Source organism: Grampus griseus, assembly GCF_964374135.1.
Source record: "Grampus griseus genome assembly, chromosome: 19".
In the NCBI taxonomy this organism is placed as follows: domain Eukaryota; kingdom Metazoa; phylum Chordata; class Mammalia; order Artiodactyla; family Delphinidae; genus Grampus; species Grampus griseus.
In genome coordinates this window covers 15,627,276-15,654,883 of record NC_139013.1, presented here as the reverse complement: position 1 = coordinate 15,654,883, position 27,608 = coordinate 15,627,276, and the positions used below count along the sequence as shown (strand labels likewise).

Genomic DNA, 27,608 nt, shown 5'->3' with positions numbered 1-27,608 from the left:
AGGGCCCTGCGCCTCATCCTCTCCCGCCGCGACGCGGGAGTCTATGCTCTTCAGATGCGGTCTAAGGGTGACGGCCGGCAGGTCTCGGACTCCCGCTCCCGTGGTGCCCCGCGCGCGGCCGGCCCAGCCCCCGGCTCCCGGCGACCCCGCGGCGGCGCTGGTGGTTGTCGTGAGCCGCCGCCGCCCCGCCCCTCCTCTGCTCCCCTCCCCCCCGGCCCTGCTTACGGGCCGCCCCTCCCCCCGCCTCCCCGGCCCCTCTCACGGTGCCAAGATGGCGGCAGCGGCGGGCGGCGGCAGTTGCCCCGGGCCTGGCTCCGCGCGGGGCCGCTTCCCGGGCCGGCCGCGGGGCTCTGGCGGGGGCGGGGGCCGCGGCGGACGGGGCAGCGGGGCCGAAAGAGTGCGGGTAGCTCTGCGGCGCGGCGGCGGCGCGGCGGGGCCGGGCGGAGCCGAGCCCGGGGAGGACACGGCCCTGCTCCGTTTGCTGGGGCTCCGCCGGGGCCTGCGCCGGCTCCGCCGCCTGTGGGCCGGCCCGCGCATTCAGCGGGGTCGGGGCCGGGGCCGGGGCCGGGGCTGGGGCTGGGGCCCGAGCCGGGACTGCCTGCTGGAGGAGGAGAGCAGTGACGGGGAGTCCGACGATGAGGTGAGGCAGTCGGAGGCGTCCCCATCGCCGGGCGGGGCGGAGGTGGGGGGCTTCCAGGGGTCTGTGTGGCCCCGAGGAGTGGCGTGGGGAAGCGTGGTCCTCAAGGCCTCCTGAGGAGGGAAAGGGCCCTGGAAATAGGCATGGGAGGAGGTAGGCTGCACGGGAGCTGTCGGAGGAAGAGGCCTCTGAAAGTGGATAGAGAAGCCCGGGCTGCAGCTGGGCACTTGGGCCCGAGGCAGGTCCTGCTGAAGTGTCTTGGGCTGATCCTTCTTGGTAGTTGGCAAATCCAGGGCAGGAGAGGTTTGGGCTAGGAGGCTGTGGGGACTGCACGCCCAACCGGTGGTTGACAGCAGCAGCGTGGCTCGAGTGGACCCAGGCTAGGGCTCTCTGGGCTCTTACCTGCAGGCTGCCCCGCCCGGCCGCATAACCTCCGGCACATCCCTGATTTCACCAGCGCCCCAATTCTTTTTCTGACTTAAAGTGGAGAGAGGGTAAAATGGTGGAGGTCTTCCTCTTGGGGGCACAGGTTGAAGAGAAATGGAATGCAGGATGAGACTGGGCACTCTAGCAGGTCTGAGTTCAATTCAGGATTTATCACCAGTCTCTCAGAAAAGGCAGGAAAGTGTGCGTTTTATTACTTAGGACAGTTTGTAGCCACCTCAGGACTCAGGGCAGATTATAATATGATAAACCGCTTGATACACACACACATACACACACACACACACACACACACACACACACAAACACACACCCTGCTTGGGTGCCCCAATTCCCATTTTCACTGAGGAAGAAACTACAGCCCGAGAGGGTATAAGCAGAGGTTCCACTTTTTTCTCAGTTGGAGAATGAGGGAATCTGAGGGTAGTGCCTACTGCCTCATCTGAGGCGACCCTCTTCTGTTCCCTTTGAACCAGTGAACCACTGATGGCTGTGCTGGTGTGGTCTGGAATGGGGTGCAGGTTCAAAATATCCTCTGCCTCCATCCCTAGGAGGAGACCGTCTTTTCTTTTCCCCTTGCTTTCCAGTCTTTTTAGTTCTTTTGTAAATAGGGATACGTTAAGGGGGAAGCTGGGGATATTCCTCGGAACCTGAGTCTCACATGAAACGAGGGCTTTGGCACTGACTGCTGTTTCTCCCCTCCACCCCTGGTCCCCTAAATCAGGAGTTTCAGGGTTTTCATTCAGATGAAGATGTGGCCCCCAGTTCCCTGCGCTCTGCGCTCCGATCCCAGCGAGGTGAGTGATGGGGAAACTCTACCTCTATAGCTTTACAAGAATGTTATTCTTGCTTTTCGTGTCAGCTCTTCCCTGTTCAACTAGAGTCTTCATCAGTTACCAAGTGTGTTCTGTGTTCAAAGCTCAAGCTAGGCTGGGCTGTCGGGGAAACAGACAAGACTTAGTCCCTGCCCTCCTGGAGTCCCTCAGTCTGCAGGGCTACCTTGACCCATCTCCCCACACCTATTCTCCTTTTAGGTCGAGCCCCCCGAGGTCGGGGCCGCAAGCATAAGACGACCCCCCTTCCGCCTCCTCGCCTAGCAGATGTGGCTCCTACCCCCCCAAAGACTCCTGCCCGGAAACGGGGTGAGGAGGGCACAGAACGGATGGTGCAGGCACTGACTGAACTTCTCCGGCGGGCCCAGGCACCCCCAGCCCCCCGGAGCCGGGCATGTGAGTCCTCCACCCCCCGTCGGTCTCGGGGGCGGCCCCCAGGACGGTCAGCAGGCCCCTGCAGGAAGAAGCAACAAGCAGTAGTGGTGGCAGAAGCAGCTGTGACAATCCCCAAACCTGAGCCCCCACCTCCTGTTGTTCCAGTAAAACACCGAACTGGCAGCTGGAAGTGCAAGGAGGGGCCCGGCCCAGGACCTGGGACCCCCAAGCGTGGAGGACAGTCTGGGCGAGGAGGCCGTGGAGGCAGGGGCCGAGGCCGAGGCGGGCTCCCCCTCGTGATCAAGTTTGTTTCAAAGGCCAAAAAAGTGAAGATGGGACAATTGTCCTTGGGACTTGAATCAGGTCAGGGTCAAGATCAACATGAAGAAAGCTGGCAGGATGCCACTCAAGGAAGAGTTGGGTCTGGACAGGGAGAGGGCCCCTGCTGGAGGAAGGAGCAGAAGCTGGAGGAGGACGGAGAGGAGGAGAAAGAAGCGAAAGACAAGGAGGAGGAGGAAGAGAAGGAAGAGCGAGCTGTAGCCGAGGAAGAGATGGTGCCGGCTGAGGAAAAGGAAGAGGCGAAGCTGCCGTCACCACCCCTGACTCCTCCAGCCCCTCCACCTCCCCCTTCCCTCCCACCCCGCTCAACATCTCCTCCATCCCCACTTTGCCCTCCACCACCCCCAGTGTCTCCTCCGCCCCCACCATCCCCTCCACCACCTCCTGCCCCAGAGGAGCAGGCAGAATCCCCTCCTCCCGTGGTCCCAGCTACATGCTCCAGGAAGAGGGGCCGGCCTCCCCTGACTCCCAGCCAGCGGGCAGAGCGGGAAGCTGCTCGGGCAGGGCCAGAGGGCACCTCTCCTCCCACTCCAGTCCCCAGCACCACCACAGGAGGCCCTCTGGAAGACAGCCCCACTGTGGCCCCCAAAAGTACCACCTTTCTGAAGAACATCCGGCAGTTTATCATGCCCGTGGTGAGTGCCCGCTCTTCCCGTGTCATCAAGACGCCCCGGCGATTTATGGATGAAGACCCGCCCAAACCCTCAAAGGTGGAGGTCTCACCTACTCTACGGCCTCCTGTTGCCACCTCCCCACTCGCACCACAGGAACCAGCGCCAGCCCCGTCTCCACCGCGTGCCCCAACTCCTCCACCTACCCCAGCCCCACTCCCTGAGAAGCGACGGTCCATCCTAAGGGAACCCACATTTCGCTGGACCTCACTGACCCGGGAACTGCCCCCTCCTCCCCCTGCTCCTCCACCGGCCCCACCCCCGCTTCCTGCACCCGTCACTCCGTCCCGGAGGCCCCTGCTCCTTCGGGCCCCTCAGTTTACCCCAAGCGAAGCCCACCTGAAGATCTACGAATCGGTGCTTACTACTCCTCTTGGGGCCCCTGAAGCCCCTGAGCCAGAGCCGCCTCCCGCCGATGACTCTCCAGCTGAGCCTGAGCCGCGGGCAGTGGGCCGCACGAACCACCTCAGCTTGCCTCGATTTGCCCCTGTGGTCGCCACTCCTGTTAAGGCTGAGGTGCCGCCTCCTGGGGCTCCAGCTCCAAGCAGTGGGCAGCAGCCTCAGGCTCAGCTGCAGCAGCCCGTACAGGCCTTGCACACCCAGCTGCTGCCTCCAGCGCTACCACCACAGCAGTCACAACTACAGCCGCAGTTACAGCTGCAGCCGCCGCCACCGCAGCAGCCGCCACCACTGGAAAAGGCCCGGACTGCAGGCCTGGGTTCCTTACCGCTGTCTGGTGTGGAGGAGAAAATGTTCAGCCTCCTCAAGAGAGCCAAGGTGCAGCTAATCAAGATCGACCAGCAGCAGCAGCAGAAGGTGGCGTCTTTGATGCCGGTGAGCGTGGTACTTGGGCCATGCCCCTGCACCCAGCCTCAATTCTCTGCAACCCCTGAACCTCGTTCCCTCCCTAGACACCCTCCAGCATTGCAGGGAACCTTCAGAGCCAGTCCTTCCCCTGTCCCCCAGCTTCCTGTGTTCCTTCCCTGGTCCCATCCCTCCCCAGTGCTAGTCTCCTGGCCCCATTTTTTCTCGCTCTCTAGCCTCTGACCCTGTTTATTCCCCCACCAGTCAAGCCCTGGAGGGCAGATGGAGGAAGTCGTGGGGGCTGTCAAGCAGATCCCAGACAGAGGTTCTGTCAGGTCTGAAGATGAATCGATGGAAACTAAGAGAGAGAGACCGTCGGTATGGAGTGGGAAGAAGGCCCTCTGAAGAAGGCTGGTTGCGGGGCCACAAGGGGCAGTGCTCCACATATGTTCCTGCTTTCTCCTCCCCCCAGGGCCCCGAGTCCCCTGTGCAAGGCCCCCGCATCAAACATGTCTGCCGTCACGCTGCTGTGGCCCTTGGTCAGGCCCGGGCCATGGTACCCGAAGACGTCCCCCGCCTCAGTGCTCTCCCTCTCCGGGATCGGCAGGACCTCGCCACGGAGGGTAGGGGCGGGCATGTTGGGAAATTTGACAGCTGTGTCAAGTTTGGGGGCAAGTGAAGGCATCAGGAACCTGGGAGAATGGCAGCTGAGTCGGGTGCTTGGGGCCAGGTGGCAAGTGGGTTGGAGTGCTAGGTCTTAGAGCAGATTTGGGAGCACCTGGAATGGGAGCACTGTGGGAAAGTGGGGACCAGAAGGCCAGTTGTATGGAATCTAGGGGAGGTTAGGGAAATGAGGTAGAACTCCTGGTGGCTTTGTGGCTCCATCCCGGCCTCTCCACTGCACTAGATACGTCGTCAGCATCTGAGACTGAGAGTGTCCCATCTCGGTCCCGGCGGGGAAAGGTGGAGCCAACAGGGCCTGGGGGAGACTCAGAGCCTGCGGGGTCTGGAGGGACCCTGGCACATGCACCCCGGCGCTCACTGCCCTCCCATCATGGCAAGAAGATGCGGATGGCACGGTGTGGACACTGTCGGGGCTGCCTGCGTGTGCAGGACTGTGGGTCCTGTGTCAACTGCCTGGACAAGCCCAAGTTTGGGGGCCCCAACACCAAGAAGCAGTGCTGTGTGTGAGTAGCTGGGGTGCCGCCTCCATTCCCACCCGTGGTTGTCAGTTACCCAGGCTTCCTGCCCCAGCAGAGCAGTGGGATTGGCATCCTTGTGGAGAGCTTCCTCTCTTCCCCCAGACCACCAGTCCCCTACCCTGGTGACGTGCTGCTCCCCTCCCCAGATACCGGAAGTGTGACAAGATAGAGGCTCGCAAGATGGAACGGCTGGCCAAAAAAGGTAACGAGGTTTGAGGAGCATTTCTTTACACAATCTTACTGAGATTCGTGGTACGGAGGAAACCATGTCTTCTTTGCTCTCCTCCCCATACCTTTGCAGTCCACCACCTTTCTTTTCTTTTCCATTGTGTGCTTGTTCGCTTCTGCCCCACTTTTTTCTGGCTTTTCTCCATCCCAGTGTCCCATGTCCCTGGCTGAGCTCAGATCCTACTAAGTCCCCTGTTCCCACAGGCCGGACGATAGTGAAGACGCTGTTGCCCTGGGATTCCGATGAATCTCCTGAGGCCTCCCCTGGTCCTCCAGGCCCACGCCGGGGGGCGGGAGCTGGGGGGCCCCGGGAGGAGGTGGTGGCCCCCCCGGGGCCCGAGGAGCAGGACTCCCTCCTACTGCAGCGCAAGTCAGCCCGGCGCTGCGTCAAACAGCGACCCTCCTATGATATCTTCGAGGACTCGGATGACTCAGAGCCCGGGGGTCCCCCTGCTCCTCGGCGTCGGACCCCCCGAGAGAATGGTGCGAATTGTTTGTTGCTTCCTCTGTCAGTCAGTCCTGTGTCTTTTGTGTGGAAGCGTCAGGACTCCCAGACCCAGGGCTTTGTCGGTCTCAGTGTAGAGAAGGGGGGTGGTTTTAGTGGACAGGGAGGACGGGTGCAGGAGGTTTTCAGTAGCCTGCTGAACAAGGCCCAAGTCATCCTAGTGGACCTTGTCTAGTTAAAGAAGGCCCTGGGGATCCAGGTAACAATTGGGGGTTGTAGAGGAGGGGGAATGGGGCAGAGAGGAGGGGGAAACCTCACCGCTTATGTGTCCTGCCTAGAGCTGCCAGTACCAGAACCAGAGGAGCAGAGTCGGCCCCGCAAACCCACCCTGCAGCCTGTGTTGCAGCTCAAGGCCCGAAGGCGCCTGGACAAGGTCAGCATAACCCCACACCAAGAACCCCGAGTCCTGTGGAAGGCATGGCTCCATCCCAAGGAGCTTCCTGGCAAGTCAGGGTAACAGGCTCACCTGAGTGCCGTGGTGTGTCCACGCCAGAGGACAGGTCCTGAGGGGGTGAAGCAGGCCTATCCTTCTGGAAGGCCAAGTAGGATCTGGGCAAAAGGCAGGGTTGGGAAGGCTGGAGGAGAGGGCGGTGAGGAGAAAAGTTGGTAAAGGGTGGGGCTGGCAGCACTCTGAGCACCACCATCTTCCCTAGGACGCTTTGGCCCCTGGCCCTTTTGTCTCTTTTCCCAATGGCTGGACTGGAAAACAAAAGTCCCCTGATGGCGTGCACCGGGTTCGTGTGGATTTTAAGGTACGGCATGGAGCAGGGGAGGGTGGTGGGGACTACGGTGGGAAGAAACTTGTTAATCATGAGTGAGAAACCAGGGCTTTAAGGTTGGGTCTGGCTTGTGTTCCTGGCTGCTCTCTGACCCCTTGTCTTCTCCTCCCTCAGGAGGATTGTGATCTGGAGAACGTGTGGCTGATGGGCGGCCTGAGCGTACTCACCTCCGTGCCAGGGGGACCACCGATGGTGTGCTTGCTGTGTGCCAGCAAAGGCCTGCATGAGGTTGGACCCCTGCCTTCTTTCACAGCCCCCCAAGTCTGGTTTCTTGGGCCCTCTCCACAGGGTCACGTTCCCTGGCCTTCTGGCCTCACACTCTGCCTGTCGTTCCGTCTCCCCACCCCAGCTGGTGTTCTGCCAAGTCTGCTGTGACCCTTTCCACCCATTCTGCCTGGAGGAGGCCGAGCGGCCCCTGCCCCAACATCATGACGCTTGGTGCTGCCGCCGCTGCAAGTTCTGCCATGTCTGCGGGCGCAAAGGCCGGGGATCCAAGGTTCGGGCACGAGGGCCATGGCAGTGGAGGCATGAAAGAGAAGGGGTATCCCTGTGCCAGTAGGTTCTGCCATTGCTGTCTTTCTTCAACATCCAACAGCACCTCCTGGAGTGCGAGCGCTGCCGCCATGCTTACCACCCAGCCTGCCTGGGGCCCAGCTACCCAACCCGGGCCACACGCAAACGGCGCCACTGGGTGAGAGATGAGGCCCCCACCCCTTACTTTGGAGTTCTGATTAATGCCGCACACCACCCCCAGACATGCTCTAGGCGAGGGTTCTCAGGAGGCGGGGAAGGGTGGAGGTCCTTCTGAGAGTTTGATAAACATCACACGTCCTCTTCAAGAATTTCACGTAGACAAGATTTATGTGCAGAATTTGTATGTAATGGTTTTATGGGCTCATGCATTCCACGGCCCCCAGCTCACAGCCCCCTCCTGCTCTAGCCTAATCTCTTCCGTCTCACTCTACCGATCTCCCCACTTCATTTCTCTCCTGCCCTGCTTCTTTCCTTCTCCCTTCCTCCTCCTCTTCGCCTCTCCTGCACACTTTTTCTCCTCTTACCCATCCTTCCTCATCTGTCTCCTGCCTCCTCTTTGCCCATCCCCGCTTCGCACTGCTCCAGCCCGGTGTCTGGCTTTCCCCCTAATGTCGCCCTGCCCTCCCAGATCTGCTCAGCCTGCGTGCGCTGTAAGAGCTGTGGGGCGACTCCAGGCAAGAACTGGGACGTCGAGTGGTCGGGAGATTACAGCCTCTGCCCCAGGTGCACCCAGCTCTATGAGAAAGGTGGGGACCTGGCAGGGGACCGGGGCCCCGGGGGCCACCGGGGAGTGGGCCAGGTTCCTAGACAAGCAGTTGGAACAGATACTCTTCTCTAGTGGCTTTCTACTCTCTTCTAACTATGGAGCCTTTCCTTCCACTCAGAGTACTCTCCCACTGAGGGCAATGGGAGTGGAGGGCGTGGAGCCCACCCTTGTGGTGGTCCCTGAGATGCCTCCTGGAACCTCAAGTCTCCACTGAGCTCTTTGAAGACCTGGGCTTCCTCATTTACTCAGGCAGCATGTTTAGCAAAGCTCTTTACTTTGTGAGGCCTTGGGGCTGCAGAGTTAGAAAAACAGCCTTATCCTCAGCCAGCTTTTGGGGAATGGTAGGGACCCAAGTGGGGCATGATAGAGGCAGCTCCTGCAGCAGTCAAGGGATGGCTGGCCTCTGGACAGGGGCTCTGAGGGGCAGCCAGTGGCACCAGCCCCTCTGACTTGTCTCTTCTTCCCTCTCGCTCCAGGAAACTACTGCCCGATCTGCACACGCTGCTATGAAGACAACGACTACGAGAGCAAGATGATGCAGTGCGCCCAGTGTGACCACTGGGTGCACGCGAAGTGTGAGGGGCTCTCAGGTGAGTGGGTGGATTACCTGGGGGGTGGCCTCAGTCCTTTGGGGATCCCTGTTCTACCCTTCACCACAGGCCCTCAGGGGACAGGGCTGAATGTTCTTGGTGATCTGGGGGCTGCTGAAAGCCCTCACATCTCCCTAAACCATTTTTTCCTTTCCTGCCCTGGCTGTTCTAGATGAAGACTATGAGATCCTTTCGGGGCTGCCAGACTCGGTGCTGTACACCTGTGGGCCATGTGCTGGGGCCACGCACCCCCGCTGGCGAGAGGCCCTGAGTGGGGCCCTGCAGGGGGGCCTGCGCCAGGTGCTCCAGGGCCTGCTGAGCTCCAAGGTGGCAGGCCCACTGCTGCTGTGCACCCAGGTCTGGGGGCCCAGGTGGCAGGACGGGGTGGGCCTAGGCCCAGCACGAGCCCTGCTGACTTCCCCTCTTTGCAGTGTGGGCAGGATGGAAAGCAACTGCACCCAGGGCCCTGTGATCTGCACGCTGTGAGCCAGCGCTTTGAGGATGGCCACTACAAGTCCGTGGTGAGTGGGACACTGAGAGGAACAGGTGGGTGCCAGGAGGAGAGGATTGGGGTCGAGGCTCGAGTCCTGACAAACCCCCTTACAGCACAGCTTCATGGAGGATGTGGTAGGCATCCTGATGAGGCACTCGGAAGAAGGAGAGACGCCGGAGCGCCGGGCTGGAGGCCAGACGAAGGGGCTCCTACTGAAGGTGAGCTCTTTGGGGGATGCCTGGAGGGTAGCTAGTATGGTAGTGGGGAGGAGAGAGTGGGTCCTTTAGACCCTGCCCCGGCCAGCTCTCCTGAGGAAGCCAGTTCTTCTCATCCTGTTAACCTGCTCCCCAGCTGCTAGAGTCTGCGTTCGGCTGGTTCGACGCCCACGACCCCAAGTACTGGCGACGGAGTACCCGGCTGCCCAAGTGAGCGAGGCTGGGTAGCAGGAGGGGAACCAGGGAGTGAGGGCAAAGGCAAGGGCACCTAGGAATCCAGGGGCAAGCTGGACTGAGAATAGACGAGGAACAGGGTTAGGGTCTGGAGGGTGGTGGAACCAGCATGAGAGTCCCCAGTGGTTCTAGACGAGCAGAGACTCAGATTGTGTAGTTAACTTGTACTTCGGTTCTACTTTATGCAAGGCAGTGTTGGGGACAGCAGTGGGCGAGCCATGTTTGGGAGGTTGGGCAGGCACTGATGACCCAGACAGTCAGGGCACTGATGGGGAGACCCAGGGGCTGTGGGAGCCCAGAGGAGGCGCCTGCCTAGGAGCCTAGGGCCTGAGGCTTTCCGGAGAGATGACATCCAAGCTGAGAAGTGGAGGAAAAGTATTCCGGGCATGAGGGACAGTGTTTCGTGGGCCAAAGGTGGCATGAGAGGGCCTGGCTTGTTTGGGAGACTGAGAGAAATTCCACGTAGAGAGAGGACAGAGGGTGTCATGGCATGTTCAGGCTGATACTGTGGGTGGGCCCCAGTGCATCCCCCACCCCCTGTTAAGAGACATGTCAGAGGCTGACCCTGCCTGTCCACAGCGGAGTCCTCCCCAATGCCGTGTTGCCCCCTTCCCTGGACCATGTCTACGCTCAGTGGAGGCAGCAGGAACCAGAGACCCCAGAATCAGGGCAGCCTCCAGGGGATCCCTCAACAGGTACTGGGAAATTGGGGCTGGAAGCCAGATCCCCTGGTTGGTGGGCCAGGCTCCAGGTCCTCATTCTTGGACCTTCCTTCCCACACCCCTTCCAGCTTTCCAAGGCAAGGATTCAGCTGCTTTCTCACACCTGGAGGACCCCCGTCAGTGTGCGCTGTGCCTCAAATATGGGGATGCAGACTCTAAGGTGAGGGCTACTGCATGAAGCCCAGGCTGTGGGGTCTGGTCTCCGGGTCCTCCCCTCCTGCCACCCTCCTCTGTCCCCAGGAGGCAGGGCGGCTTCTGTACATCGGGCAGAATGAGTGGACACACGTCAACTGTGCCATCTGGTCAGCCGAAGTGTTCGAAGAAAATGACGGCTCCCTCAAGAACGTGCACGCTGCTGTGGCTCGAGGGAGGCAGATGGTGAGGGCACGGGCCTGGAGAGGTGGGCAGTCCTCGGGGCTCTCCTCCACTCGGAGACAGCTCTTGTTTAGTCTCTGCCACAGCTTGTCCTTCCACTGCTGGTCCTAGTACCTTTCTTGGTTGTCCCAGCACTGTGGTGCTGCAGTGACAGCAGCTCTTTTCCTGTTTGTGCTCTCTGGCCATAATATGGGCCTGAAGCCTGGGAGACTAAAAGTTAGTCTGTTGAATCTTGTTGATTAAACCTGTGCTGGATGCTTTCCATACAGTGTGGCATTTAGCTCTTATTACATCCCTATGAGGTGAGATGTAGCCTGAGTTAGAATCCCCCTTACCAGTTTCAAACCTGAGTCAGGTACTGTAGAACGTCTCCAGCTCACCCTCAGAAAGATGATAGAGAGACGTACTACGGAGGGCAGATGTGAAGATTAAATGAAATAATACAGGTTCCATGCTAGAACAGCATGAGGAAGATGGTAAGGTAAATGCCACTCTCAGCCTTAGCTCTTGTTATTCTTCTTCCTATTGCAATTCCGTATCAAACAGTCTGAAACAGTTTTGATGTGTACCTGGCCCTGGATGCAGCTAGGGGAGAGGTAATGTTTGGTGAGTGCCTTTGCTTGGTGAGGTGCTGGGCTAGGCAGGGGCCCAAGCAGAGTCTCAAGGACAACGATGCTGAGTGTCAGGCTCTGGCTCGGGTCACTGGCTTCCCCCTTTAGCAGCCCCTTCCCCCCACAGCGCTGTGAGCTCTGCCTGAAGCCTGGAGCCACGGTGGGCTGCTGCCTTTCCTCCTGCCTCAGCAACTTCCACTTCATGTGTGCCCGGGCCAGCTACTGCATCTTCCAGGATGACAAGAAAGTTTTCTGCCAGAAACACACAGACCTGCTGGATGGCAAGGTGGGCCCGCACCCTGGGGGAGACAGCTCCCCACTGCACTCTCTTCCTCTTCCACTCAGGGAGCTCCGTAGCCCCTCAGGCCTGGCCCCAGCTGCCTCTCAGTGTCTCTTCCTTGTTCCCTTACCCTCTGCCCCCAGTCCTTTAGTCAAGCCCCTGACTGACCAGTCTCTGCCTCCAGAGCCTTCCCTCACATCCCCCTCACCTGCCACCAATCCAGCAACCCCATTTGCCACCCCCCTCCCAGGAGATCGTGACCCCTGACGGTTTTGATGTTCTCCGCCGAGTCTATGTGGACTTTGAGGGTATCAACTTCAAGCGAAAGTTCTTGACAGGGCTTGAACCTGATGCCATCAATGTGCTCATTGGTAAGCAGCTTGCTCTCTACCCTGGTCTTCCTGACCCTGCCTGGGCCCACCCTCCTGATCTCTCCTCTGCACCATAGGCTCCATCCGAATCGACTCCTTGGGCACTCTCTCTGACCTCTCAGACTGCGAAGGACGGCTCTTCCCCATTGGCTACCAGTGAGCAGCCCAAGGGACATTGGTGGGGCTGGAGGTCTCCAGGACTGGATCTTGTTTCCTAAGTTGTCCTGACCCTCTTGTCCCACACGCCCACCCGTCAGGTGCTCCCGTCTGTACTGGAGCACAGTAGATGCTCGGCGGCGCTGCTGGTATCGGTGTCGAATTCTGGAGTATCGGCCATGGGGGCCGAGGGAAGAGCCGGTTCACCTGGAGGCGGCAGAGGAGAACCAGACCATTGTGCACAGCCCCGCCCCTTCCTCAGGTACAGCCTTGGAACTCCTTCATTTTCTTCCCTGAGTGCTGCCCTCCCCAAACAGTTACCCACCAACCCTATTCTCCTTGTGCCCTAAGGAAACCCCAGGATGCTTGCCATTGTGCCACTTGCTGTAATGGCGGTAGTTTGAGATGACTTAATGGCTGCGCAGAGTGTGCGGGGGCTGTGCTCAGCGTCTCCCAGGAGAGAGTGCCATGCTACCTGCTTGTGCACAAATGCAGGGAGCATTTATGGCCACCTGACTTGGGGCTGCGTGCTCATGTGATGCTTCCCGCAGCCCTTTGAGAAAGGTGTGAGCTCCTCTGTACAGCTCAAAGAGGGCAGTAGCTCTCCACAGTGACCTAGTGGTAGAGCCAGGATTCAAACCTAAATCTGCTCATTTCCCAAACTGGCACCTTCCCACCTGTGCTAGCACTGAGGGATGTAGCTGAGCGCTGGATGGCACAAAGCAAAAACGGGCTTGGAGATAGGTAGGGGAGAGGTCCTCGTGGGCCGAATGGGAGGAGGAGGAGATTTGGATTGCGCTTGTAGGTGAGGTGTTTGTTCTGGGTTGGAGCATGACACAGGGTAGAGAGGGGAGGAGGGTACAGCCATCCTGGCTGGAAACAAGGAAGCGTTGGGAGGAGGCAGCAGAGATCAGCTTGCACAGATTGGGTGGAGCCAGGTAATGGGGAGCCGCAAGCACCAGGACGGGGTGGATGCATTTGATGTGGCAGGGATGTGCAGAGCAGGTAGGACTGGCCGTGCTGGAGAGAGGGCAGTGCCCTGTGTGGGGCCTGAATCAGAGAGCAGTAGGCAGCCAGGAAGTGGGGAGATGGCAAAGGATGGGTGAGGAGGGGTCACAAAGGAACTCGGACCCAGGTGTGTATGGAGGTTTTGCAGAAGCCACAGAGGGGTTTGGGACCTGGGTGATGACTGGGAACCCATGCACCTTGTCCCCAGCTCAGGTGCCAGGCAGAGAAGGTGCGGTTGGTTCAGAAGAACAAAGGGTATGTGAAGGGAGGCTTTCACAAAGAGCCCCTGCCACCCATGATGCCATTCTTTTGCCTCTTCAGAGCCCCCAGATCATGTGGACCCCCCACCAGATACAGGTGCCCTTATCCCTAGAGCTCCTGAGCACCACTCACCCGTTGAGAACCAGGACCCCCCACTTCGGCCGGATCCAAGCAGCGCCCCACCTCCAGCCCCCCGCTCCTTCTCGGGGGCTCGAATCAAAGTGCCCAACTACTCACCATCCCGGAGGCCCTTGGGGGGTGTCTCCTTTGGACCCCTGCCCTCCCCTGGTGAGTACCTGGGAGTGTCTGGGAGAGGGGTGGGGCAGGGTGAGGCAGGAGCTCCTGGCTGACCCTGACCCTTCTCCCTACAGGAAGCCCATCTTCTCTGACCCACCACATCCCTACGGTGGGAGACCCGGACTTCCCAGCTCCCCCAAGACGCTCCCGTCGTCCCAGCCCCCTGGCTTCCAGGCTGCCACCATCACGGCGGGCCTCTCCCCCTCTCAGAACCTCTCCTCAGCTCAGGGTGCCCCCTCCTACCTCAGTCGTTAGAGCCCTCACACCTACCTCAGGGGAGCTGGCTCCCCCTGGCCGGGCCCCATCTCCTCCACCACCCCCTGAAGACCTGGGCCCAGACTTTGAGGACATGGAGGTGGTGTCAGGACTGAGTGCTGCTGACCTGGACTTCGCGGCCAGCCTGCTGGGGACTGAGCCCTTCCAGGAAGAGATTGTGGCTGCAGGGGCGGTGGGGAGCAGCCACGGGGGCCCAGGGGACAGCTCGGAGGAGGAGGCCAGCCCCACCCCCCGCTACGTCCACTTCCCTGTGACTGTGGTGTCTGGCCCTGCCCTGGCCCCTGGAGCCCTCCCTGGAGCCCCCCGCATTGAACAGCTGGACGGAGTGGATGATGGTACCGACAGTGAGGCCGAGGCAGTCCAGCAGCCTCGGGGCCAGGGAACTCCACCTTCAGGGCCAGGAGCAGGCCGGGCTGGGGTCATCGGGGCTGCAGGGGACAGGGCTCGACCTCCCGAGGACTTGCCGTCAGAAATTGTGGATTTCGTGTTGAAGAACTTAGGGGGGCCTGGGGAGGGGGGCGCTGGGCCTAGAGAGGAGCCACTCCCCCCAGCACCTCCCTTGGCCAATGGCAGCCAGCCCCCTCAGGGCCTGCCCCCTAGCCCAGCTGACCCCACCCGGACGTTTGCCTGGCTCCCTGGGGCCCCAGGGGTCCGGGTATTGAGCCTGGGCCCTGCCCCCGAGCCCCCCAAACCTGCCACATCCAAGATCATCCTGGTCAACAAGCTGGGGCAGGTGTTCGTAAAGATGGCAGGGGAGGGTGAACCTGTCTCACCCCCAGTGAAGCAACCACCTCTGCCCCCTCCCATCCCCCCCACGGCCCCTGCTTCCTGGACTCTGCCCCCAGGACCCCTGCTGGGTGTGTTGCCAGTAGTAGGGGTGGTCCGCCCTGCCCCTCCCCCACCCCCCCCTCCACTGACGCTGGTGTTGAGCAGTGGGCCCCCCAGCCCACCCCGCCAGGCCATCCGTGTCAAAAGGGTGTCCACCTTCTCTGGCCGTTCCCCACCAGCACCTCCCCCAAGCAAAACTCCCCGGCTGGAGGAAGATGGAGAGTCCTCGGAGGACCCCCAGCAGGGTCCAGGGCTTTGTGGCAGCGGGTGAGTGAGCGTGCCCAGGCTGCGGAGTGGGAGAAGGGTGGGCAGGAGAAGGCAGCTCAGCCTTCTCACCGTCCACTCCGCACCAGGTTTAGCCGAGTGAGGATGAAAACGCCCACTGTGCGTGGAGTTCTCGACCTGGATGAACCTGGGGAGCCCACCTGGGGGGAAAGCCCGAGGTGAGTGGCCAGCCTCCTTTCCCTGGAGGCTCTGGAACCTCTGCCGCTTCCTCCTTCTGACAGGTCTCTCCTCACAGGCCCCTCCAGGACCGGTCCCCTCTGCTGCCACTTCCAGAAGGTGGTCCTCCCCGGGCCCCCGATGGTCCCTCTGACCTGCTGCTTGAGTCCCAGTGGCACCACTACTCAGGTAGGGGCCAGCCTTTTCCTCTCACTGCGTCCTTCCTGGCGCTTGTCTCAGCTGAGTAACTCACAGATACAGAACTGGTCCACTTAAAAAAAACACACACAACGCACTGGGTGTTGCACATTGCACAACTACCTGGGTACGAGCCTGGGCTGGATGTTAGAGTTACAGAGACACCCTTGGGAGCTTATGGCCTGTGTCAGAAACAGACACATGCCTGTTCAGTGTGCCCAAGAGCCCAAGGAAGGGCTTCAGGAGCTAGTGCACCAGGGTCAGAGGTTAGGTACCTAGTAAAGCCAGAGATGAAGTTCTGGGGATCATCCACAGAGGATGGAGCCCACCTAGGACCCAGAGGAAAGACAAGAACAGTGGGAAGGAGATCAGAGGAGGGTGGTGTCCCAGAGGCTTAGGGAAGGGAGTGGTCAGCAGTCCCAACTGCCACAGAGAACACCAGGCATGTGGGGTCTAGGGTTGGTGTACTGTCTGGGCAGATGGCACAGGGTAGGGAGGATGTTGTGTCAGAGTCCAGAACCGAAGACAGTGTTTGCCGAGGAAGCCAGAACAGCAGCCGGGCACCTTGCCAAAAAGCTCAGTTAAGAGTCTGGGGTGGGGGTTGGGGGTTGGGGGGAGCAGCTCAGAGGGGTTTGGTGTGAGGGCTGTGACAGCAAAAGCAAGGATGAGGGTGAAGGGGACTCGTGGATGGAAAAGGAGGTGGGAGGAGACATAGTGGTCAGGTTTGCATAAGAGACCCCTGAGGTGGAGGGAAGGACATGAGGAAGGTGTACAGGCATACCTCGTTTTATTGCCCTTTGCTTTGTCACGTTTTTTACAAATGGAAGGTTTTTGGAAACCCTGCATGGAGCAAGTCTATCAGCGTCATGTTTCCAGCAGTATTTGCTCACTTTGTGTCTCTGTGTCACACTTTGGTAATTTTCTTAATACTTCAAACTGTTTCATTATTTGTTACGGCGATCTGTGATCAGTGATCTTTGCTGTTACTCTCGCAAAAAGATTACAACTCCCTGAAGGCTCACAATGTTTAGCATTTTTTTAGCAGTAAAGTATTTTTTAATTAAGGTATGTACATTGTTTTTTTAGACATAATGCTGTTGCACACTTACTAGACTATAGTATAGTATAAACATAACTTGTATATGCACTGGGAAACTAAAAGATTTGTGCGACTCACTTTATTGCAATATTCGCTCTGTTGCCGTGGTCTGGAATTGAACCTGCAGTATCTCCGAGTTATGCCTGTACTTGCAGAGATACGAGACATCAGTATGCAGGATGGGGGCACGTGGAGCAGTTCTGGCTGATGGACTCAGTGAAGCTGGAAGGGCAGTGCTCTGTTGGTCATGGAGGGCAGTGGGAGAGGGAGTAGGCTACAGCCGAGTAAGCTGATAATTGAGCAGACTGAGGCTCGGAATTCCTTGTGGCCCCAAGTCCTGTCCTGATGTGTGGATTTTCTCATTATGTAGAGCTAAGCTGCTGAGTGTGGAAATGGAATGAAGTAGACTGAGACTGTTTTACTGAAAGGCTACTTCCGGGGGTCGGAGATGGCATGGGGATATGGCAGTGACCATGACAGACAGGTCCCTGCCCATAGGGACCAGACCACATTTTGCTAGAGGAAACAGATGCATAATTAACAAGCGCATTCTAGCTTAGGAGGAGCACCATGAGAAAGAAGAAAGTGAGAGTGTGCCCAGGCGAGGCCTCTGTGGTTGTGCTCAGGGAACAGAATGGAAGTGAGGATGGGGAAAGGTGGCAGAAGTCAGAGGTGGACCCTAGGGCATTGCGAGGCCCAAGGATGATGTGGGACACACAGCAAGAGTTAGGTTTAGAGTCTTGCTTAGGGCTGGAAGGGCATATAGGCAGGTTGGCCCAGAGCAGTTCTGTGGGGAGAAAGTGTGGCCATGTGACTCCTGCCCCTCCTAAAGTATGCTCCACTCAAACGTATGCCCCCCACCCCACTCAACCCAGGTACAATGGTCAGGCCTCAGTCCACATCCTGCTTGAGCCAGTAGCAGCATTTGGTGTGCTGATCCCTCCCTCCTTGAAGCATTTCCTTTCCTGGCTTCCAGCACCCCAGCCCTCTCCTCACCTCTGGCTGTGCCTCCTCACTGCCCCAGCCTGTCAGCTTTGGTGTGTCCCAGGCTCTGGCCTTGACTTCTCTAATCTCCACTCACTCCCGAGTGCTCTTGTCTAACTTCCTGACTCTAAACCCCATCTCTAATTCTGATAGCCCCCAAATCACTAGCCAGGCTCTTATATCCTGCTGCCTGTTCGCCATCTCCACAAGCAAGTTGAAAGGGGAGGTTTTCTAAGAGGAATCTCAGGCTCAGCATGTTCCAAACTGAGTTCTTGACCTTGACCCCAAACTCGTTTCTCCCTCACCTTCACCATCTCACTCAGTGACCATTTTATCCTTCCAGTTGTTCAGGATCCACACCTCAAGAATTGTCCTTGACCCCCCCTTTTCTCTCACATCCACCTCACCTGTGTCAGCTAGTCCTATCTGTTCTAGCTTTAAAATTTTTAGCCCCTGAGAAATCCATCATAGTGTACGTATACTTGATTCTGTGAGTATGGGCCTTTATAATAATATATTGGTAATCTTTACAGCAACGTGGTACACATAAGAAAAATACATGTGCAAAATATAGTAGTTCTCCAGTATTTTAAATTTTGTGTGAGATGCAGAAAAATGAGGAATAGATTGGCATTTACGGTAGACTGAGTTTGAGTGAGCCGTAAGCATGTCCTGCAGTCAAGAGACTGTAGGCCCTTTAGAAAAAATAATGTCCATTCTATAGGGTTCACTGGGCAAATATTGCAGGAGGAAGGCCCTCAGACCCAGCAACTGTGCTTATATGCGGGCAGGAAGGAAGGGCAGAGGGGAACCAGGAGGGGTGATCCTCACCAACTCTGATCTGCTCCTTGGGACCAGGTGAGGCTTCAAGCTCTGAGGAAGAGCCTCCATCCCCAGAGGACAAAGAGAACCAGGCCCCTAAACGGGCTGGCCCACACCTGCGTTTCGAGATCAGCAGTGAGGATGGGTTCAGCGTGGAGGCCGAGAGCTTGGAGGGTGAGTTTGGGAGTAGCATTGACAGGGAGGGAAGGTGTCCCATAGAACACCATCCTGACAGCTCTGGCCCTGCCCTCTCCCCAGGGGCATGGAGAATTCTGATTGAGAAGGTGCAAGAGGCCCGAGGGCATGCCCGGCTCAGACATCTCTCCTTTAGTGGTAACTGAGGGGTTTCACAGGGATGCTGGGGGCCGGGATGACTCCCTGTTGGCAGGATGGGCCTCCGACGTGACTTACGTGTCCTCACTTTTGACTCTCCCCAGGAATGAGTGGGGCAAGGCTCCTGGGCATCCACCACGATGCTGTCATCTTCCTGGCAGAGCAACTGCCCGGAGCTCAGCGCTGCCAGCACTATAAATTCCGCTACCACCAGCAGGGAGAGGGCCAGGAGGAGCCACCCCTGAATCCCCATGGGGCAGCCCGCGCTGAGGTCTATCTCCGGTGAGAGGTCTGGGGTGTGATACCTGAGTCGGGGTAGCCCTGTAGGAGTTCTCAAGGGTGGGAATTAAGTCTTTACAGATTAGAAACTGAGGTCTGAGGAGAAGATACTAGGCCACTCCAGAAGTTATTCCTAGAGTTCACATCAGAAGAATGAACCTCATCTGTTCCCCGTTTGCTGTGTCTTCAGTAGTAGCAGTATTGCTCCTACCCTACCAGCAGCAGGCCCAGGCCAAAGAATATATGGGTAGCATCTTCTTGAAAGAATGGCTATGAACCGCCTTCCTTTCCTCCCTCCCACCTGCAGGAAGTGCACCTTTGACATGTTCAACTTCCTGGCCTCCCAGCACCGGGTGCTCCCTGAGGGAGCCACCTGTGACGAGGAAGAGGATGAGGTGCAGCTCAGGTCAACCAGGTATGGAGGGCAGGCCAGGGTACTGGGGATGGTCTGGAAAGGTCCAAAAGAGGGTGATCGGGGCAAGAGAGGTCATTCCTGGGTACCAACCTGTGTGACGCTGCCGTCCCCCACCAGACGCGCCACCAGTCTGGAGCTGCCCATGGCCATGCGCTTTCGCCACCTCAAGAAGACATCCAAAGAGGCTGTGGGTGTCTACAGGTCAGTGGGGTTGGGGGGAGGATGCCCCTTGGGTGGATGGACAGGTGCCCTAGTGTGGGACTACCTTGGTTCTGTCCCCCTGGCCCCTGACCTCCCCCTTGCCCATGCAACCCTGCAGATCTGCCATCCACGGGCGGGGCCTGTTCTGTAAACGCAACATTGATGCTGGCGAGATGGTCATTGAGTACTCTGGTATTGTCATTCGCTCTGTGCTGACTGACAAGCGGGAGAAGTTCTATGATGGGAAGGTAGGCTCTGCCAGGCCGTGGGAATGAGACGGGTGAAACAGTGTGGTCCACGGGAACAGAGCCCCTGACTGCCCCACCCTATCCCTGTAGGGCATTGGGTGCTACATGTTCCGCATGGATGACTTTGATGTGGTGGATGCCACCATGCATGGCAATGCCGCCCGCTTCATCAACCACTCGTGTGAGCCCAATTGCTTCTCTCGAGTCATCCACGTGGAGGGCCAGAAGCACATCGTCATCTTTGCCCTGCGCCGCATCCTGCGTGGCGAGGAGCTCACCTATGACTACAAGTTTCCCATTGAGGATGCCAGCAACAAGCTGCCCTGCAACTGTGGCGCCAAGCGCTGCCGTCGGTTCCTTAACTGAAGCTGTGGCTGCCTGCCACGCCCCCCGCTGCCATCTTGCCCCTCGTCTCTCCCAGAGCATCTCACCCCACCCTCGTGTTCAGGGTGGATGTGGGCATGCAGGTGGCAAGGGCCCTGCCTCCACCCCTCCAGCCCACCCAGCAATCGCCCCCTTCTTTCCCTGGGGGCCCAGGATGTAGATATTGTACAAAAGTTTCTAAATCCCTTCTTTTCTATGCACTTTTTTATTTAAGAGGGTGGGATCCCAGGTGGGAACCCCCCACAATAAAGTCTGTCAATGTTTGGAATGGTGGTCTTCCATTTGTATGGTGCTGGGGGCAGGTAGGAGCTTCTGTTCCTCTGCGCCCCACACTCATCCTGAGCCAGGGGAGGCGAGAGGGCATCGTTCAGAATTAGAAGTAAACTGTGGGGGTCTGTTAAGGCTCAGAGCATAAATGTAACACCTATTCCAAGTTAGAACTCAGATGGGTCCCTATAGATGAACCCTCCCAAGGGTAGCAGGGCCATTTCTCAGAGGGGACCCCGGTTGCCCAGAGGTAACCCACATCTGGTCTTGTGTGTGTGGTGGGATTGGCCCATTCCCTGAATGGGGAGGGGAGTGAGAGGATGTCTGCTGGGTTTTGGCCCAATTAAGACTATTTTAAGAGGACCCGTGATGAGGCCCAGAGACAGCAGGCACTTACTTCAACGGAAACTTTATTTTTATCGGGTACTAGGCTGGGCAGGCCCCAGCTCAGCCAAGCTTGGACAGCACCTGCAGTGCATCTGCCCGCCGTCTCTGGGCAGGTGTGTGCCAATCTGGCGCAGAGAGGCAGAGGGCTCCCTTGCCACCACCATCTCCATCAGGGCCCACCGAGGCCAGCGACTGGGCTGCAGGGAGTAGGCGGAAGTGGACCAGGCAGCAGGCAGTCCATATTTTGCAGCCAGGTGTCGAGTGCTGCCACAGGCTCTCCCCCAACCTGGCCCAGGCTCAGGATCCAGCAGCACGATCAGCTCCTCCAGCACTTCCAGCTCATCCAGGAGGCGAGACAGCGGCTGTGATTCCAGACTTGGCAGCTCTGGGAGACAAAGGGAGGGGTGAAGGGGAGGAAGCGCAAGCTTCCAGCCCACCTCCCCCCCTCCTTGGTGTATCCTCAACTAACCCCTGCCTAGGAGTGGAGGCAGAGGGACCTCCTTCCCTGAGTCCCCTGCCTCTGAAGCCTCCAGGGAGCCTGGAGGGGACAAGTGCAAGGAGAATAGGGTGTGGGTGTTGAGGTCGTTGCAAACCAAGCCAGGATAGGGGTGTTGGACAGCTTTCCCCTGGTGGTGGCGACGGCGGTGCCTTTGCAGGGCGAGCAGGAGAATTTCTGCTGAGGTCATGAGCAGAACCAGCACCAGGGACAGGTCAAAACTCCAACTCGGCCAGGCCTGCTGAGGGACTTTGTGCTCAGATGTCCACAGGAGACTGGAAATCGCCGGTAAGCTGGGCTCCTGGGAACTAAGGACGCTCAGCTTTCCACGTGTCAGGGGGCAGGGCTCCTTGTTAGGGACCGGCTTCTGGAAATAAAGTGGGAAGCAATGCCCTACTCCTGCCTCCTCAGCACAAACTTCCCATCCTTAAATCCCTCAATGGGACCACATCTCCGCCTGATCCTGCCCTCCCACCCCCCCACCCCGACTCCTTTAACCCCTGATACCATCAATACTGTGCCCCCATCCCTGTCCTCTTCAGTTAGGTTACACCCTCCCTTCCCTTGATACAGACGCCACCCATCCGACCCCAAGCCACGCTCCCCGCCCCCGCCCCACTCTGGCGGGCTGCACCTTGCCCAGGCTGTCCGGAGCCCAACCAGCACCTGTCTGCCGCGCCTCCGGGTCCCGCCGCGGCTCCCCAAGGAAGTGGGGGCCGTTGCTCCGCCGCCACAAGGGCTACATAGCTCCTCGCTGTTGGGGTTGCACTGCCCAGGAGGACACTCTTTGAAGGGGTGCGTTACGTGATTGCCCGCATCATCGGGCCCGCAGTTTTCCGAAAATTCAGTCTGGTGGGACACAGCGTCTCACGTGCAACCGCCAAACCTGCCTCCTCTGCGCTAGCTACGTGCTTTCCCCTTTGTCCTATCCCAGCAGTCCCCGCCCCTTGCACTGTACTCACGCAACCTATCAGCGGACGTGCCCATCTCTCTATCCCCCCCCCTCACCGCCCCCCCGCACACTAGCCCTACCAGTCTCCCAACCTTCTCTACATAGGCCCCGCCCCTTTCATTCCCCCGCCCGCCTCTTCCTCGCCTCTCGGTTCCCGCCTGTCTAACCGGCCACACCCCTTAACCATGACCGTCTTAACTCACACTGTCCCTTTCTTCGCAGGCTCAGCCCCCCATCCCCACTTTGTCTACGTACGGCCCACCGCCCCCACCCCGAAGCAAGCCTCACGGGCCATACCCCACAGACCTCGCCCCTTCCCCCTTCCCTATCACCCCTTAACTCCGCCTGAACATATGCAAACGCCCAGTCCCGGCTCCTTACCCGAGCAGGGGGCGGCCCGAAGCGCTGCAAGCAGCTGCCACAGCACAGGTCCTCAGGGTTCCGGTACTCCGGCTGCAGTGCTGAGAGGCCTTCCTCGGCGCCGCCTGGGCCAGGAGCAGCACGGCAGTCAGGAGGAGGCATAGGGGCCCCATCCTGGCGGAGCCTGCCTTCTGGGGGGCCATGACCACAGGACTTCCTGCCACAGCACCTCTGCCGCACTTGCCAGGAAACCGGGGCAGAAGAAGGAAGCAGTGGATGTGGGGGCATAGGATCCCCAGTCCCCTTCGGAAGCCAGGAATCTACTCTCCAGCCCCAGACCAGCTCCTGGCCCGTTATCAGAGCAGCCACAAGGCCTCAAGATGGCTACAGCGAGGACTCTGGAGCCGGACTGCGTGGATTTATATCCCATCTCTGCCATCTTCTTGCCCTCTCTTTTCCCATCTGTAAAATGGTATAATAGTACCTGTCTTAGAAGGTTATTGTGGAGAAGTAAAACCATTACTGGAAGTAAAGCATTTAGAACACCTGGCACAGTGTAAGCTTAAGTATTAGGTACTACCTATTCCCATCTCAGGGCAGTGGGCATGGAGGACCCAGCCATCACCCACTGGAGACTCCCACCCAACTCCCAGCAATCTTACCTTAGCTCCTAACCCCAATCTCCTCCAGACTGGGAATCCTCTGACCTGCCACAACCAAGCATCTCCCCCTTGAGAATCCTCTGATGGACGTGCTGAAGTTTCAGCACAAAGGCAGCCCCACCCAACCACTCCCACTTGGGGGTTTCTAGGACCCTGGGCATGCCGCTTTCCCACCTGTTGTTGTAAGTTTCTTGGCTGAGGTTGTGGCCAGAGCCCAGCCCTACTTCCCCTTTTCATCAGCAGATGTGGGGGTGGAAGGAAACCAGCCCACAGCCAGGCTCAAGCTAACAACGAAGCTCTAAACCCTCAATATAGAACTTTATTAGGGGCGGGGCGATAGAAGGTCCCTGTGTTGAAGGTATTACATCATGGAGACCCGGAGCATGGAAAAGATGGCACTAGGGAGTTAAGGGGGCTTTGAGGAGGGGTCCTGGCCAGGAACATATGTGCCTGCCAGGGGTGGAGGGCAAGGTCAGCATCTCAGAAATGGCCATGCCGGTGGTCTGGGGACCGTCGTCGATTTCTTTCTCGGGGACGGTGGCCGGTATGGGACCTTGGGGGTGACCTGGGGACAGGAGAGAGGAGGATCAGAGCCATGGGGATGGTGTGCAGATCCCCCAGTTCTGCCTCTCTGCTCTGGGATAAGGCATGGCACTTGATGAAGTAAGTAGCGTTCCTGGGGGTGGCCTCAGGATAGGTGCACAGGGGCTGACCTCAGGATTAGAGATCCAGGATGGACTTGGGTTTGGGGTTCAGGCTGGTTTGGGGGTTGGGACTTAGGTGCTCGTCTTCAGATGGGGCTCAGGGCTAGTTTTAGGGCACAAAAGGCTTGAGACACTTATTGGAGCACAGGATCAGATTCATTTCAGGATACAGGGGCCTTGGGATACGAGAAGTCTTGGCAGGCTGGTCCTGAGGTACCTGCGCCTGGGTCCCCGCCCATAGAGCTGCTGCCGGAGGTTGCGGGAGATAGGTCGCAGGTGCATGAAGTTGCAGAAACCACCCCGGGTACATTCCCTGGGTAAAGCATGGATGGACGGATGAGGCCATTGTCACTGACAGCCCCCTCAACTCATACACAGAAGTCTGGGACTCCAAGTGCCCATCCCACCCCTGCACTACCATACCCCATCTCATACTGCCGACAGCACGACTCCCGGAAGTCAGTGACGGGAGACAGCTCGGCATGCACAGCCTGCCCGTTGAACCAGCGGTTATTGAGTTCAGCGACTGCCCGCTCTGCATCCTCCTCGCGCCGAAACTGAGGGAAAGTCGGTCAGGGTCAGCAATCAAACTCAGAAATCAGGGGATTAGCTAGCAGCTCAGGGTCTGGACTGGATTTAGTGAAGGACCTCAAGCTGTGAGGCTTCAGCGGTGGCCGTTAGGCATTGAAATGCCTCCACCTCTAGGCTCTAATGGGGAGACAGCAGGCACCTTGACATAAACATTGCCCACGAGGTGATCCCCCAGGTTGTCGCACACATTCATCTCTTCAATCTCCCCGTACTTCTCCTGCAGTTCCGTGAACACTTCCTGTGGAAGACCACGAGGAACTCAGCTGCGCTGCTGGCCCACAGGAAACTGAACCCACCCCTGCCAACCCTCACCTCGAAGAAGTTATCATAGTGTTCTTGCACCTCCACGTCGCTCACGTGACCTGGTGGAGGGGGGCAGGGTGGAATCAGGGCGTGGCCTGCTGGGAGCTGTCCGCCCTGCCCCCAAGACAGGTCCCTCACTCACAGTGCGATCCGTCTGCGGTTTGGGCGGTGTTCTGTGGATTCCGGTACAGGTTGAGCAGCACTATGGTCTGAACAGAATTTAAAGGGGGCGGGGCCTAAGCTCAGAAGGCGGGACTATATGCAGAGGGATTGGGTATGAAGGTTGGGGGTGAGACCTTGCACCAGAGAAAAAGCATAAGCATCTTGAGTGCAACAGCAACGCCTGTCCCTCAGAAAACCAGAAGAGGGGATACCTAGCAGTGAGGGACAGCCCAGGGCTGTGGTCTTTACGTACGGGGGCGTGGCCAAGTTCCTGGGAGAAGGGCCTGAAGGTTGGGAGAGGAACCTGCAGAGCTCCGACAAGAAAAACGCCGGGCGGTAGGGTGGGCCCTAGAAATCCGGAAAAGGCGGGACCTCGTGATGGTGGACAACAGAAAGGGAATGGACAGGAAGTTAACCCCCCAGGCTCCGTGCCGGGTCTCACCTGGCTGAAAGTCGGTTTGTTGTGAAGCCGGGAGCACCGGTCCCCGTGCCGGCAGGCCCCGATCTTAAAGTAAAAAGAGCAGTTAACCCTGGAAGAGGTGCAGAGACAGAGGTGAACCGAGGGCCGGGGAGCCGGACACCCCAGAAACACCGCCCCACGCCGCCCAGCCACCAGGGAACCAAGTGCCTCGTCCTCGGGCTCCCGAGGGGCCACTCCCTGCGCCCGTTCTCACTTGTCCTTCTCAGTCCCGAATATCGAAGCTAAATATTCGGCCATTTTTACCCGAACCCTCCAACTATGTCTGCTATTACGTCACTTCCGTTGCTTAAGGGCATTGGGAAATGTAGTTCTTCGCGGCCTCCGGACACTCAGAAACTCCCTAGTGCGCTTGCGTGACGGAGGGTCTCACCCTCCCCGCGGACTCACCCTCTGGAGTTTCCTGAAAGCGCATGCGTGCAGCGTTGCCTGACCAAAAAGACTACAAGGTCCAGAGACGCTTGCGGCATCTCGCGCAAAAGTCCGTAGTTGAAAGTGGCAAAGGGGTCCAAACAGGAGGAAGTAAGACTCCACTGGTGAGTTAGGGGTCGACTCCGTACCCCAATAAACATAAAGAGCGTCTCAACCCAGTCATCTTGCTGGTGGGGGCGGGGGTACCCTTCTTTCAGAAAACCCACCCTTCAATTTCTCTCCCTTTTGTCGTAATAGGGGCGTGGTTGTTTGTGATCCTTGCATCTGTCACTTAGGGTCAGGGCTTGGGTCTTGCCCTGAAGACCCTCGGAAGACCCGGCCCCAGCGCAACTATGAACTTGGAGCGGGTGTCCAACGAGGAGAAGTTGAACCTGTGCCGGAAGTACTACCTGGGTAAGGGCTGATATCTTAGGGTCCCCGGAGAAGAGAGGGGACGGGACTAGAGCGCCTGGGGGCCTGGATTCTTGGGTCTAGAGGATGAAGTGGCTGGGGACGCCGACTCCTGGGTCCCAAGAGAGGAAGGGCCTGGGTCCTGAGGAAGGAGGAGACTGGGGCCTCAATTTCTGGGTCCCAAGAGAGGAGGGGAGTTGGGGGCCTGGTCTCCTGGTCCTACCGAAAAGATGGTTGAGGACTCAGATTCCTGGATCCCGGGGAGGAGTCAGGATTCTTGAATCCCTGATAGCAGAGATCTCCATTTGAATTTGGGTATGGGAGAGGACCTTCCAAATTGGTCAGCTACGTGGGTGTTGGGAGGATCCTCATTGCCTTAAGTCCCAGTTTATTTTCTTCTCTTTAGGTGGGTTTGCTTTCCTGCCTTTTCTCTGGTTGGTCAACATCTTCTGGTTCTTCCGAGAGGCCTTCCTTGTCCCGGCATACACAGAACAGAGCCAAATCAAAGGCTGTGAGTCCAGGGCACAGATGAAGGGAGGCCATCGGGTGTGGGGAGGGGGTCTCTGGGAGCCTTGGTGGGAAGGGACAATGGAGGTTCCAGAATTCTGGGACTCTGTGGAAGAGAAGAGAGGGCCGGTCTCGGGGAGACCAGAGAGCAGGTGGTGGCCAACCTTTCCCCTCCTGTTCCCTCTTACAGATGTCTGGCGCTCAGCTGTGGGCTTCCTCTTCTGGGTGATTGTACTCACCACTTGGATCACTATCTTCCAGATCTACCGGCCACGTTGGGGCGCCCTTGGGGACTACCTCTCCTTCACCATACCCCTGGGTACCCCCTGACAACTTCTGCACAGGCCTGAGGACCAGGATGGGCTCCTCTTCTCCAAGCCCACTCTCAAGCCCCTAAGACTTGTTCCTATCTCCTGTGTTCTCTGCTGACATCCCCTAATAAAGGACCCTAATTCTCAATATTGACTTCCTGGGATCTTTTGGAGGTTGAAACTTAAAATGATTATTAATATTCAGAAACATTTATTGATTGCTTACTTTGTGCTAGGCTTAGTGCTTCATACATGATGCGCATTAGTTCACTGTATACTACTCATAACCCTTCAAAAATAGGAACTTTCTTGCTTGGGAACCCTATTGTACAGATCTGGAACCAAGGAAGGAATAATACTTCCATTAC

The 27,608-nt window shown here is 58.2% G+C and overlaps 4 protein-coding genes across 10 annotated transcripts; 2 read left to right on the top strand and 2 right to left on the bottom strand.

The window, feature by feature from the left end:
• Window positions 1–271: 271 nt before the first annotated feature.
• On the top strand, window positions 272–20,769 carry KMT2B (lysine methyltransferase 2B; the record flags this gene model as incomplete). The annotated part of the gene is made up of 37 exons (XM_082676414.1): window positions 272–640; window positions 1,806–1,878; window positions 2,116–4,133; window positions 4,368–4,481; window positions 4,576–4,726; window positions 5,011–5,290; window positions 5,452–5,507; window positions 5,738–6,016; window positions 6,317–6,411; window positions 6,692–6,790; window positions 6,932–7,045; window positions 7,167–7,313; window positions 7,413–7,508; window positions 7,980–8,097; window positions 8,594–8,707; window positions 8,880–9,064; window positions 9,139–9,228; window positions 9,314–9,418; window positions 9,552–9,625; window positions 10,229–10,344; window positions 10,440–10,531; window positions 10,612–10,749; window positions 11,485–11,643; window positions 11,888–12,008; window positions 12,086–12,164; window positions 12,266–12,426; window positions 13,494–13,721; window positions 13,805–15,101; window positions 15,188–15,277; window positions 15,355–15,464; window positions 18,415–18,552; window positions 18,637–18,711; window positions 18,816–18,993; window positions 19,298–19,405; window positions 19,523–19,606; window positions 19,725–19,854; window positions 19,945–20,769. 37 exons carry the CDS (start codon window positions 272–274, stop codon window positions 20,218–20,220), a joined length of 8,157 nt encoding a protein of 2,718 aa, XP_082532540.1. The 3' UTR covers window positions 20,221–20,769.
• A 162-nt stretch (window positions 20,770–20,931) lies between these two features.
• IGFLR1 (IGF like family receptor 1) lies at window positions 20,932–23,011 on the bottom strand (the record flags this gene model as incomplete). Its single annotated transcript, XM_082676293.1, is given in 7 exon segments — window positions 20,932–20,952; window positions 20,956–21,005; window positions 21,008–21,277; window positions 21,362–21,755; window positions 22,055–22,237; window positions 22,722–22,792; window positions 22,795–23,011. Coding segments are annotated over 7 exon segments (1,098 nt in total). The 5' UTR covers window positions 22,904–23,011.
• On the bottom strand, window positions 22,728–25,867 carry U2AF1L4 (U2 small nuclear RNA auxiliary factor 1 like 4). Of its 6 annotated transcripts, XM_082676290.1 has the most exons (9): window positions 25,797–25,846; window positions 25,565–25,652; window positions 25,376–25,426; window positions 25,103–25,169; window positions 24,970–25,019; window positions 24,797–24,895; window positions 24,490–24,623; window positions 24,284–24,379; window positions 22,728–23,927 (listed from the first exon to the last, which is right to left on the bottom strand). In XM_082676290.1, exons 1-9 carry the CDS (start codon window positions 25,838–25,840, stop codon window positions 23,843–23,845), a joined length of 714 nt encoding a protein of 237 aa, XP_082532416.1. In that variant the 5' UTR covers window positions 25,841–25,846; the 3' UTR covers window positions 22,728–23,842. The 6 variants fall into 6 exon arrangements, with proteins under 6 accessions (XP_082532416.1, XP_082532411.1, XP_082532412.1 ...); XM_082676285.1 differs by lacking the exon at window positions 25,376–25,426 and having other exon boundaries at window positions 25,797–25,867; XM_082676286.1 differs by lacking the exon at window positions 25,376–25,426 and having other exon boundaries at window positions 24,502–24,623.
• A 136-nt stretch (window positions 25,868–26,003) lies between these two features.
• Window positions 26,004–27,388, top strand: PSENEN (presenilin enhancer, gamma-secretase subunit). 2 transcript variants are annotated; one of them, XM_082677507.1, is made up of 4 exons: window positions 26,004–26,136; window positions 26,270–26,425; window positions 26,829–26,933; window positions 27,120–27,388. In XM_082677507.1, exons 2-4 carry the CDS (start codon window positions 26,365–26,367, stop codon window positions 27,257–27,259), a joined length of 306 nt encoding a protein of 101 aa, XP_082533633.1. In that variant the 5' UTR covers window positions 26,004–26,136; window positions 26,270–26,364; the 3' UTR covers window positions 27,260–27,388. The 2 variants fall into 2 exon arrangements, with proteins under 2 accessions (XP_082533633.1, XP_082533634.1); XM_082677508.1 differs by having other exon boundaries at window positions 26,062–26,136; window positions 26,308–26,425.
• The last annotated feature ends 220 nt before the right edge of the window (window positions 27,389–27,608 follow it).

What these genes read in the sequence shown, in the direction of transcription:
- U2AF1L4 (XM_082676290.1), bottom strand. Translation starts at nt 25,840, where the DNA reads ATGGCCGAATATTTAGCTTCGATATTCGGGACTGAGAAGGACAA. An exon ending in AACCGCAGACGGATCGCACT is followed by an intron (nt 25,020 to 25,102) that starts GTGAGTGAGGGA and finishes CCCCTCCACCAG; the next exon opens with GTCACGTGAGCGACGTGGAG. An exon ending in TGTCGGCAGTATGAGATGGG is followed by an intron (nt 24,380 to 24,489) that starts GTATGGTAGTGC and finishes TGCTTTACCCAG; the next exon opens with GGAATGTACCCGGGGTGGTT.
- PSENEN (XM_082677507.1), top strand. Translation starts at nt 26,365, where the DNA reads ATGAACTTGGAGCGGGTGTCCAACGAGGAGAAGTTGAACCTGTGCCGG. An exon ending in GTGCCGGAAGTACTACCTGG is followed by an intron (nt 26,426 to 26,828) that starts GTAAGGGCTGAT and finishes TCTTCTCTTTAG; the next exon opens with GTGGGTTTGCTTTCCTGCCT. An exon ending in ACAGAGCCAAATCAAAGGCT is followed by an intron (nt 26,934 to 27,119) that starts GTGAGTCCAGGG and finishes TCCCTCTTACAG; the next exon opens with ATGTCTGGCGCTCAGCTGTG.